Below are 14,663 nucleotides of genomic sequence, written 5' to 3' on the forward strand. Positions count from 1 at the left end.
AAATTTTCTAAAAAGTGTTGCAAGACTTGTAAAATAGCCACAGAATACAAATGTACAACGATGAACAAAGTGAAAAAATCTATAAAAACTGCAATAAAATATAAATTAAAAAGTGGAAATTCATTTCAATTTAGATTTTTAATAAAGTGTATTTTTATTGTATCTTCTTTATAATTTTTTCTACTTTGGATCCCGATCAAAGTTCATCAACAAAATATTATAATTTTTAATGGACATCCCTAAATTTGCTTTCTTTTTTTTTTCACTCGGCAAAAAACTTTCATCCTCGCCGGTGCCGCGTACACTAAATTATTTTAAATTAACTTTTATTATTTTAGTTTACAAGCTAACAAAATGTCTACAGCCTGTAAAGGTAAGAATTATACTTTTATCTTAATGTAGCATCAGGTAATGGGAAGATAATAGCTTCAAACAGCTTGTTTACTTGCTCTTGAACTGCGAGTCCGGGGTCAAATTCCAAATCACTTCTAAAACTTTACAATGGAGCAATTTAAACTAATTTTTCAATTTTACCCGCATATCATGATTCTAATGATTGCTCAGTAACAATGTTGTTGTGCTATAATCAAAACTTTCAAGACAAACACACTATCAGCTGATTTTCAAACGTATTTTTTGTCTTGTTATCAAACCACCCATACTTAACCAACCCTTCCTACCCAGGTATCTTCATAGTGGGTGCCAAGCGCACGCCATTCGGCACGTTCGGGGGCGTGTTCAAGAACACGTCGGCCACGGAGCTGCAGACGCTGGCCAACGTGGCGGCGCTGAAGGAGGCGGGCGTCGCGCCGGCGCTGGTGGACACCGTCAATGTGGGGCAGGTCATGTCAGTAAGTGCTGGGCATCTGTGCTAAAGTGGGATCCTGTGTTAAAGTTGTGGTTGATAGTATTCTAGTCCACTAAAAGTCTGTGCTGAAGGAAGTGGGTGGCTCGCCGGCGCTAGTGGACACTCAATGTGGGGCAGGTCATGTTGGTAAGTGCTGGCAACTGTGTTAAAGTTGTGGTTGATGGTATACATATTCTAGGCCACTAGAACCTCTTCAGTAATTTTAACATTCTGATGAAAACATTCATGAAACGCAAATTATATGGTTCCTTCATAAAGTCCACCTACATACCATACCCAATAACTCAAGTTTGTGGCGCCTCCCTTCTGGTTCGAGTAACAGAGATTTAATGTTCTGTAGAAGTTCTCAATATCATGTATTGTCTGGTATAATTTATTATGCATTGAGTTCCTTCATTAAAAATGCTAAAATGATGACTGTACATATAGTGCTACATCTTTAATGCAATAACTTCTCTCCCAGGCCACTCAGACCGATGGTATCTACACTCCCCGCCACGCGGCCCTGAAGGCTGGCATCCCCATTGAGAAGCCGGTGCTGGGCGTCAACCGCCTCTGCGGGTCTGGGTTCCAGTCTGTTGTAAACAGTGCTCAGGTAAAATAAATAATATTTAGCCACTTAGGTGACCCTTGGTAGACCAGACACTTTCGATTTTTAATAGTCTCTGATTACCTGGGATGTGAGGGGTATATAAATTTGCAGGATTCCATTAAAAAAGTAAATGATTGTTTTTGTAGTTTTATATTATAAGGATATAAGAACTATGTATGTTTTGTAAAAAAATTAACAATGTTCACTATGTGTATTGTGATGAAATTAGTAATTCTTTTTAAATTTCATTTACATAAATATTGTATACAATCATACAAGTACATTCATAGCTAGCTAAAGTGGCTAGAGTTTAAAAGTATTATGTATTGCCATTGAATTGAAACTAATAATACCTCAAGGTCTTCAACATGTTGTCTACTGTTGCCATTTATTGACTATCATTATAGTAGGAGATGAATTAAATAATTAAACCCCTGGATAGAGAATAGTATAATTATGTTCCTTGCCTGGGAATCCAGTTCTTAGAAAAGTTTTATACATAATACTACCAAAACTGTGCTTAGCGAACAAAAGCTTGATGCGAAATCCTTGTCTCTTATTCCTCTACTGACTACCATCGCACAATCTCATCACGACAACCCTTGCAGGACATCCTAACTGGAGCTGCCAAGATCTCCCTGGCCGGAGGAGTGGAGAACATGTCTCAAGCTCCCTTCGCAGTCCGCAATGTCCGCTTCGGTACTATGCTGGGCACCAACATTGCCTTTGAAGACACCCTGTGGGCCGGTCTGTCGGACTCCTACTGCGGTCTGCCCATGGGCATGACTGCGGAGAAGCTGGGTGCCCAGTTTGGCATCACCAGGGATGAGGTTGATGCGTATGCTCTAAGCTCACAGCAGAAGTGGAAGAAAGGTAAGAAGGAATAAGGCTTTAGGTGAAGTATACTGGGTTAATTTGAGGTTCCAAAGCGATAGCGACTCAACTCTTGATTGTTCTGGGTTATGAAAGTCATAATCAGTTTTCAAATATCATAATCATATACCCACTATTCTTTGTTGAGTAGGTACTAAATAAATTGTTAAACATATTGCCTTATTTATCTGAACAGATAATAAGTTATCTAGAGATATGTTATGTTTGCACAGGGGGTGAATGAGATAATTATCTTTTATATTGACCATACCTACCCAGACTACATATAAATATTCAAATAATTTCTCTTATATCTTCAACAACCCTTTTACACCTGCACAATTTAATCCCCTATCTTTACTCACACAATTATTTATATTCTTTAATTTAAGCATTTTGCACCTTATGTCTTATACATATTTTACTTAAAAAAATTAGCCGTACAAAGTACAAAGGTTCTGGAGTGGAGACCCCGTGTCGGCAAACGGCGTGTCGGTCGCCCCCCAACCCATTGGTCTGATGATCTGCGGAAGGTAGCGGGAAGCCGCTGGATGGATGCAGATGGCGGGTGACCGTTTGGGGTGGCGATCGTTAGGAGAGGCCTATGTTCCAACAGTGGACTATGGAAGGCTGAGAGAGAGAGAGAATTTAGCCGATAAACCTTATATTTTTTCCAATAACCAACTAACCAACCCCCCAGCGCACGACGCCGGCATATTCAAAGCCGAGATCGAACCCGTGACCCTCAAGATCAAGCGCAAGGACGTCACAGTGGACACGGACGAGCACCCGCGTCCGCAGACCACCATCGACTCGCTCAAGAAGCTGCCGCCCGTGTTCAAGAAGGAGGGGCTGGTCACCGCCGGGTCCGCCAGTGTGAGTTGTCGAGTTTATTTTTAGTAGTGTTGCTGTGAGTTCTCTAATGGAGATCACAAACAGGCAAGCATAGCGTGAGACGCCCTCTGGTCAGTACACGCGACCTTATACAGGTGTGGCAATGTGCTGTGGATGTTCTGACGTGTCTATCCTATGATATCCTGGTGACATAGAGGGACTTCACAAGAGTATGCCACGCCATCCTGCCCTCTGCAACTACCAGTTGTGCTATGATGTAATAAATATGAGATATCCTGATACCCTTGGTACAGTTTACAGTACACCTACCTTACCCTCAGCCTTTAGATTAAGTAGCTAACTTCTATAACTTAAATCAACCTCACAGGGTATCTGCAACGGCGCGGGCTCCATAGTCGTAGCCTCAGAGGAAGCGTGTAATGTAAATCCCTGAAACCCCTCGCGCGTCTGGTGGGGGGTAGACCACAGCATGATTGAGGCGCTATATTGTCTAGTTTCTTATTATAATATACCTACTGTGTCTATGTATTTGTGTAGAAACATCATCAGTCTGAAACCCATATTACAAGCGGAATCGTCGTGAATTTATGATTTAACTTCTATCATTTAGGGTATCTGCGACGGCGCGGGCTCCATAGTCGTGGCCTCAGAAGAAGCCTGTAAATCCCTGAAGCCCCTGGCTCGGCTGGTGGGCTGGCTGGGCTTATGTGGGAGTCGACCCCAGCATCATGGGCGTCGGCCCATGCCAGCTATAGAGTCGCTATGTTTATCACATAACGTTAAAAATACCCGTAATCGCCGCACTTGTTATTAGCTAATGAAGCAAAATGCGTAATCTGAGAGCACCAAACTGTGATATGCCGATACGCCGCTTAGTCCATCGGCGGCTAACAATTTGTCTGCTAAAGACGCAGAGTTAGTCTAGTTAGTCTTATCATATATTTCTTGCGTCCTCTTACCATGCAGCCTTTAGATAGAGAGTTAACTAGCTTACTTAACTACACAGGGTATCTGTGACGGTGCGGGCTCCATAGTCGTGGCCTCAGAAGAAGCGTGCAAATCTCTCAAGCCCCTGGCTCGCCTGGTTGGCTGGGCCTACGTGGGAGTGGACCCCAGCATCATGGGAGTTGGACCGGTGCCCGCCATCGAGGCGCTGCTGAAGGCTACTAAGTTGACGCTGAATGATGTGGACTTGATTGAGGTGAGTTGGGTTTTATAGCGGAAGGAAAAGGGTTTGTTATGGGATTTGTAATTATACTGAGTACGGGTATAGGTTGAAACTTTCAGTAAATCGCAGTTATTTAAGGTAGTGTGATACAAATAAAGTAGCGAATTACCCTAAATATGTCAACCTATGCCCGGACTCGTTATTTTAGGTATGTAAGTACCTACTTATATACTATACTACCTACATATTGTATGCAGTATGTTTAGCTCCGAATAATTCAATTATTTGGTGTATCGGCTAAATACTTTTAAAGCTGATTTGATCGAGAGGTTTCCGTTTTAGAAATTTTGTAGCTATTTTCACCATCTCGTAGCAAGGAATATGAACTGTACTTCATATTACTTGCTACTATAATATTTTATCCCGATATTAGTAATCAATTGTACCAATAAGTCCGCATAGTTATCCTATTCGACAGAAATTATAAACAGTCCTTATATTTCTTACCAGATCAACGAAGCATTCTGCGCCCAAACCCTCGCCTGCGCAAAGGCACTCAAACTCGACATGTCGAAGCTGAACGTGAACGGAGGCGCCACCGCGCTGGGGCACCCGCTGGGCGCCTCGGGATCAAGGATCACCGCGCACCTCGTGCACGAGCTCAAGTAAATATACACATGTCTAGCTGTTCTCGCTTCGTTTCGCCTTAAAAGGTGTTCCTGTGGGAATTCCGGGATAAAAAGTAGCCTATATGTGTTAATCCAGGGTGTCGGCTAACTTAGTACCAAATTTCATTTAAATGGGATCAGCCGTTTTGGCGTGAAAAAGTAACAAACATACACACATACTTACTCACAAGCTTTCGCCTTTATAATATTAGTAGGATTATAGGGTGGAATTTTATCAGTAAGGTTCCCATTGCCCGGCCAATTTACTGGAAAGAAAATTCACAGGAAAAGAGAATTACGATCATTGACTTCTGGTTTGAATGTAGCAGCAGATCTATTCATCATGAGTCTGTGTCAGTGTCAGTGTAATCTTCCAAAGCTTAATTTAGGATTCTCCTAAGGGGCCGTCCATTAATCACGTGAGGCTCAAAGGGGGGGGGGGGAGGGGGTAGGGAAAAAACCTCACGAAACATCACGAGGGGGGAGGGGGGGTCTCGTTAGACATCACGTGTATTAATTTTTTGTCAAAAACCGCTAGGTATTTCTGAACCGAAATTTTGAACGCCGCGAAAATTTGAGTCCCAAACCTCACCGAATATCACCATGGGGGAGGGGGGGGGGTCAAAAAATGAGAAAAACGACCTCACGTGATTAATGGACGGCCCCTAAGGAGCGCCACAACTGTCTGGCCTTCCTCGCATAGCCAATACCGGCTTGACTTGTGTAGTTGGCTTTGGTTACACTCTTGTTCCGGTGATTCTGCTGCCCATCAACAACAACAGACCGTAGGATTTAGTGTAAAAATAAACTTCTCAGTATCAGTTGGTACATGCATGCCTGCTGCGTTTCTTTCCTTCCTCTTTTTATTTAACTAACCATACAATTTACCCACAGACGCCGTGGACTGAAGCGCGGCATCGGTTCAGCCTGCATCGGAGGAGGCCAGGGCATCGCCATCATGGTAGAGTCAGTCTAAGCACAAGCCACGCCCACCGCAGCCATCTTGAAAGAACACCACGTCTGATTGGTCCATCGATCCCTAAGCTGCGCATCTATTGGTTGAGATTAAGCATAAGCGTATTCTTATTGGAGAAAGGAGTTTTTGTATGCAAGCTCCCTGTGTTTAAGTGATTTTATACAGTAATGGTTGTATTGTATGTGTCAAGCAAAGTTACATGGGTGCTATCGATATGTGCAAGATGGTATTCTGAAAATGAAGGCACAAGTCCTTATTGGCAACGATTTTATATTTATGTATAAAATAATCATGTTATACCTATACCAAACGTTATACATATTTTATCTTCGAAAAGAAGTATTAAAATGCAATCTATGTATGTAAAACACAAAGTCAATTACTGTAAATAAGTTTACCTATAAGAGAAAATATTTTTGATCTTCTATCTATTGTAAGTCTAATAAACTGTTTTTATAAAGGCTATCTTTTAATTGATAGCTATAAGTATCATATCTTATCATATCTCAGTTATCAGATCATTTATAGGTTTAGTAACAAGTTTATTTACCAAAAAATAGAAGTAGGTGTGATTTTGAGCAAGTACCAAAATGTAATTAAGTACTTACCTAGATGAAATAATATTCAGCATTATCATATCATAAAAACGATAAAAAAACATGATGTTATCGACAGTACCTACCGATTAAATACCCCACCGTATATCAAACAATACAACTTTATCAAAATCGCACTCGCACCTACCTAAATATAAGGTCAACGTCCAACCCACGCACACACACACAAAATGATAACTACCTCATACATACACGTATGAGAATGATACTAGCACGCACACATAGACCCAGAGTCTTGTAGACTGGCCGGCCGGCAGACGTGTTGTGTGTAAAATAAGAAATTGAAAAGTTATTTCGAAGAAAACATGTCTGTCGCTGTTAAGAAAGGTTAGTTTTAGTTAGTCATTGGAAGTTAAGTAGCTAGTTTTTGAGCTAGTAACTAGGTACTTAGTATAGTTTAAGTTATCATAGCGGCTTAGCGGAGCTTGTTATTAAACAGCTAGGTAATTAATTCGTAAATCCCGTTTGATTGAAAGTGGTTCTGCCTCGCTATGTTAACCCTCTAATGCATGAATTATGAAGGGATTGAGATAAAAAATATTTTTTACTTGAATATCGTTTAATAAGGGATAATAACAACATTTTTAAGTAAAAAAAAAATGTACCTACTTTATTTTAGAAAAAAAAATTAGGAGCCCGAAATGGCTTCGTATGCACTGGTACTTGGTATATCTATGCCATTTATGGCTTCCCATGCACTACATAGACAGTTATCAGTTTTTGTGAAAATATTTCATATAATTAATTTTCTGATTAGACATACCAAAACCATAAACTTTTCATAATTGGATTGAAAAATGGTTAATTCTGTTTGTTTCTATCAAATTCAAACACAGCTAAAGCAGGTCCTCATCTCTACAGGTACAGTTTAACGTTTTTTTTGGGATGATCCAGGAGATTCGTGTCTACCTGTAAGATTGTCTGTTCTGCTAGCATTTGATAACATTGAGGAGTCTCCCTTGCCATCTATCCTGGGATATGGTAGCTGGACTACTGCAGGAGGCAAATAAATACTATCACAATTCCTGAATTGCTTTATTACAGCTCTTTTTTCGGATCTGCAATTTATCAGTGACAAATTATTTTGAAATCAGAACATATATATATATATTTAAATAATACAAGTAAATTTAGTTAATTAGTAAATTTTAAAATTTATAAAATAAGTCATTAGGGAAATTACGTAAGGAGTCAACATCAGGCATTGTATTTTTTTAGGTATAAATAAGCGAAGAATTTGTTCTGAAAAGATAGGTTAAAAATCTAGTTAGTATGTACGAGTGCATAGGAAGCCATTTCTGGCATAAATATTATAGCCTCAACGCATAGGAAGCCAGAAATGGCTTTCTCAGATAATTGAGAAAATAAGATATATAAAACTAATAATAATTAATTAATTGACAAGTTCCAGAAAATATAAGGTATGCACAAAAGGAAAACATTTTTTTTACTACCAACAACTTACCTTTTATATTTTTTGCAGAATTTCAAAGTTTCAGAAAAATCACATTCACAGAATCATTGCACCTGGGATAAGTTGCGATTATATTCGCAGATGACACATACCATGGACAAAAAAAATATGTTTATATAAACAAAGAAGTGACTAAAAGTATAGCGATATAGCGATAAGTATCATTTTTTAAATTTTTTTTTTGGTTGGGGTAGAATAAAATATTAAATTCCAAGAGCCATTTATGGCTTCGTATGAAGTAAAGGGTTAATTTCATGTTTACTTGATACAACTCATGTTGTTTCTATAGTTTAATTTTGTTTTGGAAGTTATTAGTAGGTAGCTAGTACCTAGGTGTAGATTAGTTGTGTAGTTTCTAGATTGTTAACAATTGTAATATTAGGTACTTACCTAAGTATCTAGGTACTCCTCTCAGCTAGTTTGGTAATTCTACGGTCATAACTTAAATTAAATGTTAGCTGAGTTACGCCAAATGTACCTTAATCGGTTATCAGTAAGATATCAGCCCTATACAAGGTAGGTGCAAAGTCCAAAGTTACTTAACGGTTAGACCATAGGTTAGTAGTTACCTAGGAGAGCTTTGCAGGCTCTACCCAGGAAAGTAACTAGCTATTTGTTATTTATACCGGGGTTCCCCAGGGGAAATTAATGGCCCAATAAGCTACCCAAGTAGTTAGGTACCTAACCTTAATCAACCAATTACCCTCCAGGAGTATACATAGTGGCGGGTAAGCGCACGCCGTTCGGGCGATACGGGGGCCAGCTTCGCTCCGTGCACCCGGCCGACCTCGCCGCCGCCACGTTCAAGGACGCGCTGGCCGCCGCCCGTGTCGCCCCCGCTAGCGTCGACACGGTCAATGTCGGGATTGTTAATACGGTTAGTGGTTGTTTACAGGATTCATGACAAGGGTTTAATCTGATAAATATCTAGTGTTCTTAATTCTTAACTGTATCTCTGCCTAATCAGTTATCACATTACATTCCAAATTCTAGCCCCGATGCCCTTGATGTGAATTCCTCTTGTGCAAAAGATCATAATGCGTGCATGTCACTAATCATAGCAGCTGCCCCTCCAGCCTATTTCTGGTGCTGGTCACTTTGCTCATTGTGTAACCCGTATCAGCACTAAATTCTCTTTCCCATCCCCTTTATACTACTTCTTCAACAACTCTACTAACAATGTATATAGAAAGATAGAATACACTTTATTTGTGGTTGTTACCAAGATACGAGTAGTTACACCAAAAAAGAAATGGATGACTACATCATCAATAACCCTACTAACGATCGTTCTTCCCCCAGGTTTGTGCCCTGGACGGCGGGTTCGTGGCTCGTCACTCGGCGCTGAAGGCCGGCATCCCGCAGGAGACCCCCGCGCTCGGGGTCAATCGCCTCTGCGGCTCCGGCTTCCAGGCCATCGTTAATAGTGCTCAGGTGAGAAATCATGGATTAATTAACGACTAGCTGTTCCCGCGAGCTTCGCTTCGCGTTTAAAAGTTTTCCCGTTTTAATACCGCGATAAAAAGGTAGCATATGTGTTAATCCAGGGTCTCAACAAACTCCATACCAAATTTCTTTAAAAACGGTTCAGGCGTTTTGACATGAAGAAGTAACAAACATACACACATACCTATTACATACATACACAAATACAAACTTTCGCATTTATAATATTAGTAGGAGAACAGCAAACAAACTTTCGCATTTATAATATTAGTAAGTACAAGGAACAACACTCTGTCCTCGGCCTTCTTCATCCAACACTACCTAGGCTCTGTTCAGCAGGCCGGAGGGCGTCCCACGCTACGTTTATGTAGCTAGATACCTACACTTCCTTTATCCCACCGGTCGGCGGTCATCAGTTCTTCGGCATATAGGTATATACAGGGTGATTGGTAAGTCGACGTATTCCTTTAAATGGGTTATATTCGAAGGTATTTCCAGTCGATTGAACCCCATAATGAATTATCCGAAAGTCAACCATTTCTGAGTTGTTTAAGTTTTAAGTTTTTTATATAATTTTGCCAAAATTTATGTTTAAAAGCCAAATATTTAAAAAACTAACCATTTTATTAATACTTTTTTTATTGTTTTGCATCAGTGACATCCTAGTCAACTAATTATAATCAATAAATGCGCAATATTCAACTTAATTTAGACACAGTGCTTCAAAATAATTGAAACATTAAGAAAATATTTCAAAAGGTGAAATCAAAAACGCTTAATTAAAAAAGAATTTTATCTGAAAAATTTTCAGGCACTACAGCTTAAAAACATAGTCAATTAATAAGCTTTAAAATGACATATTTCAATCTAAAATCGATTAAGGTATGACCAAGATATAGCCAAAACAACAACATAGGCGGACAAATCTCAGTAGGGAAACAAACAAGATTTTGTTCCAATTTTAAGGTAAAATGTCCTATAACTGGACTTTGTGGAGCTCCGAACGAACCGTTTAATAATTATTGTTCTCCGATAGAGCTGTTCCTCAAAAGCACAGATCGGCGACAAGGTTGTTTCACCGAAATAATGCTTGTCCGATAGTGTGTTAAAGTACTTTCGGCTAACCGTGTGGTAGCCGAAAGTACTTTTCGATGACGATAGGTTCAACGATAGAACGCTTTTTCGACTGCATAGCATGTGAAATTGTTTAACCGACAAATTGCATCTCCTAATAACAGTATCGGTGAAACTTTTCAGCAAAAACATTTGGCTCAGTGTTTGAACACGGTGAAGTTAAAACAATCAATGCCGAACAGTGCTATTGTCACGTGCTACTGGCAAATCATGTTTTCGGCGAATTAACCGTCGTCGAACAGTAGTTTTGGGGAACCGGGTTGTGAAGAATTATTTTGTGTTACCAATCATAATTGAAAAGTACTTTCGGCTAACGTGTTATCGGACAAGCATTATTTCGGTGAAGCAACCTTGTCGCCGATCTGTGCTTTTGAGGAACCACTCTATCGGAGAACAATAATTATAAAACGGTTCGGAGCTCCACAAAGTCCAGTTATAGGACATTTTACCTTAAAATTGGAACAAAATCTTGTTCGTTTCCCTACTGAGATTTGTCCGCCTATGTTGTTGTTTTGGCTATATCTTGGTCATACCTTAATCGATTTTAGATTGAAATATGTCATTTTAAAGCTTATTAATTGACTATGTTTTTAAGCTGTAGTGCCTGAAAATTTTTCAGATAAAATTCTTTTTTAATTAAGCGTTTTTGATTTCACCTTTTGAAATATTTTCTTAATGTTTCAATTATTTTGAAGCACTGTGTCTAAATTAAGTTGATTATTGCAAATTTAATGATTATAATTAGTTAACTAGGGTGTCACTGATGCAAAACAATCAAAAAAGTATTAATAAAATGGTTAGTTTTTTAAATATTTGGCTTTTAAACATAAATTTTGGCAAAATTAAAAAAAAACTTAAAACTTAAATAACTCAGAAATGGTTGAGTTTCGCATAATGCATTATGGGGTTCAATCGACTGGAAATGCCTTCGCCTATAACCCATTTGAAGGAATACATCGACTTTCCAATCACCCTGTATATAGCTGGCCCACTGCCACTGCAGCTTGTAGATTTTAAGATCTGTCTGTCACTTCCTGTGCTGCCGCTATCTTCAGAATAGCTATCTCATTTAATCAACTGTAGCTACAACCATCTCTTCACCCCGCAGGACATCCTGACCGGCACAGCGCAGATCTCGCTCGCCGGCGGTGCGGAGAGCATGTCTTCAATGCCGTTCCTCGTCAGAAACACACGCTTCGGAGTCCCCCTAGGAGCCAACGTAGACTTCGAAGACTCTCTATTCAAGAGTACTCTGGACACGCATTGTAACTTCACCATGCCGCAGACTGCTGAGAATTTGGCGGAGAAATACGAGCTGAAGCGAGGAGAGGTGGATGAGTTCGCTCTGGAGTCACAGCGCAAGTGGAAGGCTGGTAAGATTCACTAAGTATTTTCCTTTATCAACTTAGGAGGTACTAGGTACACGAATAATTATCCGGATAGATATTATTAACTTGATACTACCCTAATACTGTAGGCTGTAGGTAGGGTGGTATGATAACTGTAAACCGATTTCTCCTCTTTCTTATCTTTCGATGTCTACAATATTTATCGTCCTCCAAACACCACTACATTTTCGTCTCCACTTTTATACAATTTTGCTCATTGCCGACCTTGGAACCCTTATGTTCAGTGGTAGAATGCTCGCCTGCCTTATGTTTCACCACTGCCTTATACATCTGTTAACTACATTCTACCTATCCCCCCACAGCATTCGACGCCGGCGCCTTCACCTCCGAGCTCACTCCCATCTCCATCACGGTGAAGAAGCAGCCAGTGACAGTATCTAGGGATGAGCACCCGCGCCCCGACACCACGCCCGAGGCGCTGGCCGCGCTGCCCGTGCTGTTCAGGAAGGGGGGCGTTGTTACTGCTGGGAACTCTTCCGTGAGATTATAAATATTACAGTGTTTTCCGTATGTCTTAAAAAGTTTTCCCGTAGGAATTAACAGGGTGAAAAAGTAAAAAGTAATTAAGCTTATTAGGTACTTACCAAAATCGGCCTAATCCAGTTTTAGATACATACCTACTCGTAGAGGTAACAAGAACAGAAGTAACATAATTTACACTAACACATAGGTACAAATTGCGGTTTTATTTGCTAAGACTGATTTCTGTGTTTATGTCGAACAGCGAATCACAAAGATTTAGAAAAGCAAACACTATATCATATTAAAAAGACTTGGCAGCCTTATGATCGGATCGCTGGTAGTAGAAGCAAAGTTATCTTGTAGGAGACAAATCGAGCTACTAGTTACGATGGGGTTGGGGAAGGAGAAAAGTCATCCTGGGCGTTTTAAATCTTGACAGTCTGTTTCACTTTGCTCTATAACACACACTAACTAATCAATCCCGCCTTACCCTCAGGGTATAAACGACGGCGCCGGCTGCGTGCTCCTAGCCAGCGAGGAAGCAGTCCGCCAACACTCCCTCACGCCACTAGCCCGCCTGCTCGGCTGGAGCTTCGTGGGGGTGGACCCCAGCGTCATGGGCATCGGCCCCGTGCCGGCCATCAGGAACGTGTTGAGAGAAACGGGGGTGAAGCTGGAGGATGTTGACTTGGTTGAGGTGGGTTTTGTAAGGTTGTGTTTTTGGTGGTGTTTTGTTGATTGTGTTACGATATGGGCACCACGATTCGTTGCGCGAATCTTTGGACCGGCACACAGCGATTATAATGGCAGCTATGAATATTATATCACTCGTTATGACTAACCAATCCGGGCAGCAATCAGCTGGGACTATAATTAATACAAATGCCTAAGTGGTGACTATTTGATAGAAGTATCAGTCCATACCTATAAGTAGGTAAAATCAACCCTCACTTGGTATGAAAAGCCTTATTTGTTAAGTAGTATCACAAACCTGCACAACTAACCCCTATTCTCCCCCCAACAGATAAACGAAGCGTTCGCCGCCCAGACCCTGGCTTGCGCCAAGGAGCTAGGGCTGGACCGCGGCCGGCTCAACGTGAACGGAGGCGCCATCGCCATGGGGCACCCGGTGGGCGCGTCGGGGGCGCGGATCATGGCGCATCTGGCTCATGAACTCAGGTGAGCAAGGACTGAAGGATGAAGGACGTTACTGAATGATCGGTTAGATACAGTATTGTGCAAATTAAGGGCCCTTACAGGGTGAACACGATTGTAAATTTGAAAAAAATACATTTATTAGTTCTAAAATAAAAAAAACAGAGATATATTAATACAATTTAAGTTGTTTTAATAGAAAATGTGTCTTCCTTGGCTTTTATAACTTCTTCAAAACGTTTTGGCATTTTTTATAAATTTTCACTTGTGTTCACATTAATTTGCACAATACTGTAGTTATGTAGGACGTAGAAAAGGAGGCGATTGATGGGTTAAGTATGAATAGTGGCTAAGAAACGAAGGACGTAGAAAAGGACGCAGACCATCTGTCTCGCTTGACAACATCTTCAAGATTGTGGGAAGACCATTGCCTTATATATTACTGGGTAGACAGTGGTTTAGACTTGTACAGGACCAGAAGTGGTCTGCAGGAACAGTGGGTTGTAGAGGCAGATCACCATCATCAGCCTATAGCAGTCCACAGCTGGACGTAGGCCTCTCCCAAAGCACGCCACTGGATGCGATCTATAGAGGCAGATGACGATGTTTATTTTTCAGACCTTTCGATCGGATGTTCGCGTTTCGCGTTCCCAATGTGCCTTTAAATGCGAGGGAGAGGTCTGATAAGATGGTTCCCACGTTTATAATAGCTCAAGTTTGTACGGTTTGTACGACCGGTGTGTATGGGGTACGGGTATACACCGGTCCTTTCGAAATAAGTAAATAATCCTTAATCCAGTTCCAATAAGTTTTCATGTTGTTTCAGACGCCGCGGCCTGAAGCGCGGCATCGGCTCGGCCTGCATCGGCGGCGGGCAGGGCATCGCGCTCCTCATTGAGACAGTTTAAATGATTATGTAATTTTATTGTTGAAAGATTTTATATATTTTAATATTATTTTCTGTAA

The 14,663-nt window shown here is 40.7% G+C and overlaps 2 protein-coding genes across 2 annotated transcripts; both read left to right on the forward strand.

Annotated features, from left to right (window-relative positions):
- The first annotated feature begins 214 nt into the window (after positions 1-214).
- LOC105394722 (3-ketoacyl-CoA thiolase, mitochondrial) lies at positions 215-6,460 on the forward strand. The gene is made up of 8 exons (XM_048627850.1): positions 215-373; positions 685-851; positions 1,332-1,463; positions 2,069-2,333; positions 3,034-3,209; positions 4,195-4,389; positions 4,867-5,021; positions 5,919-6,460. Exons 1-8 carry the CDS (start codon positions 355-357, stop codon positions 5,998-6,000), a joined length of 1,191 nt encoding a protein of 396 aa, XP_048483807.1. The 5' UTR covers positions 215-354; the 3' UTR covers positions 6,001-6,460.
- Positions 6,461-6,789: 329 nt separating this feature from the next.
- LOC125488443 (3-ketoacyl-CoA thiolase, mitochondrial-like) lies at positions 6,790-14,621 on the forward strand. Its single transcript, XM_048627851.1, has 8 exons — positions 6,790-6,944; positions 8,802-8,978; positions 9,401-9,525; positions 11,780-12,044; positions 12,383-12,558; positions 13,039-13,239; positions 13,567-13,721; positions 14,524-14,621. Exons 1-8 carry the CDS (start codon positions 6,923-6,925, stop codon positions 14,603-14,605), a joined length of 1,203 nt encoding a protein of 400 aa, XP_048483808.1. The 5' UTR covers positions 6,790-6,922; the 3' UTR covers positions 14,606-14,621.
- Positions 14,622-14,663: the final 42 nt, after the last annotated feature.

Source organism: Plutella xylostella, chromosome 19 (genome assembly GCF_932276165.1).
Source record: "Plutella xylostella chromosome 19, ilPluXylo3.1, whole genome shotgun sequence".
NCBI lineage: Eukaryota > Metazoa > Arthropoda > Insecta > Lepidoptera > Plutellidae > Plutella > Plutella xylostella.

Bases quoted from the DNA above. Each gene is read 5' to 3' on its own strand.
- LOC125488443 (XM_048627851.1), top strand. From the start codon at position 6,923: ATGTCTGTCGCTGTTAAGAAAG. The intron at 8,979-9,400 runs GTTTACAGGATT...CCCAGGTTTGTG, and splicing joins TGTTAATACGGTTAGTGGTT to CCCTGGACGGCGGGTTCGTG. The intron at 12,559-13,038 runs GTGAGATTATAA...CCTTACCCTCAG, and splicing joins TTACTGCTGGGAACTCTTCC to GGTATAAACGACGGCGCCGG.
- LOC105394722 (XM_048627850.1), top strand. The intron at 2,334-3,033 runs GTAAGAAGGAAT...CCAACCCCCCAG, and splicing joins ACAGCAGAAGTGGAAGAAAG to CGCACGACGCCGGCATATTC. The intron at 3,210-4,194 runs GTGAGTTGTCGA...TTAACTACACAG, and splicing joins TCACCGCCGGGTCCGCCAGT to GGTATCTGTGACGGTGCGGG.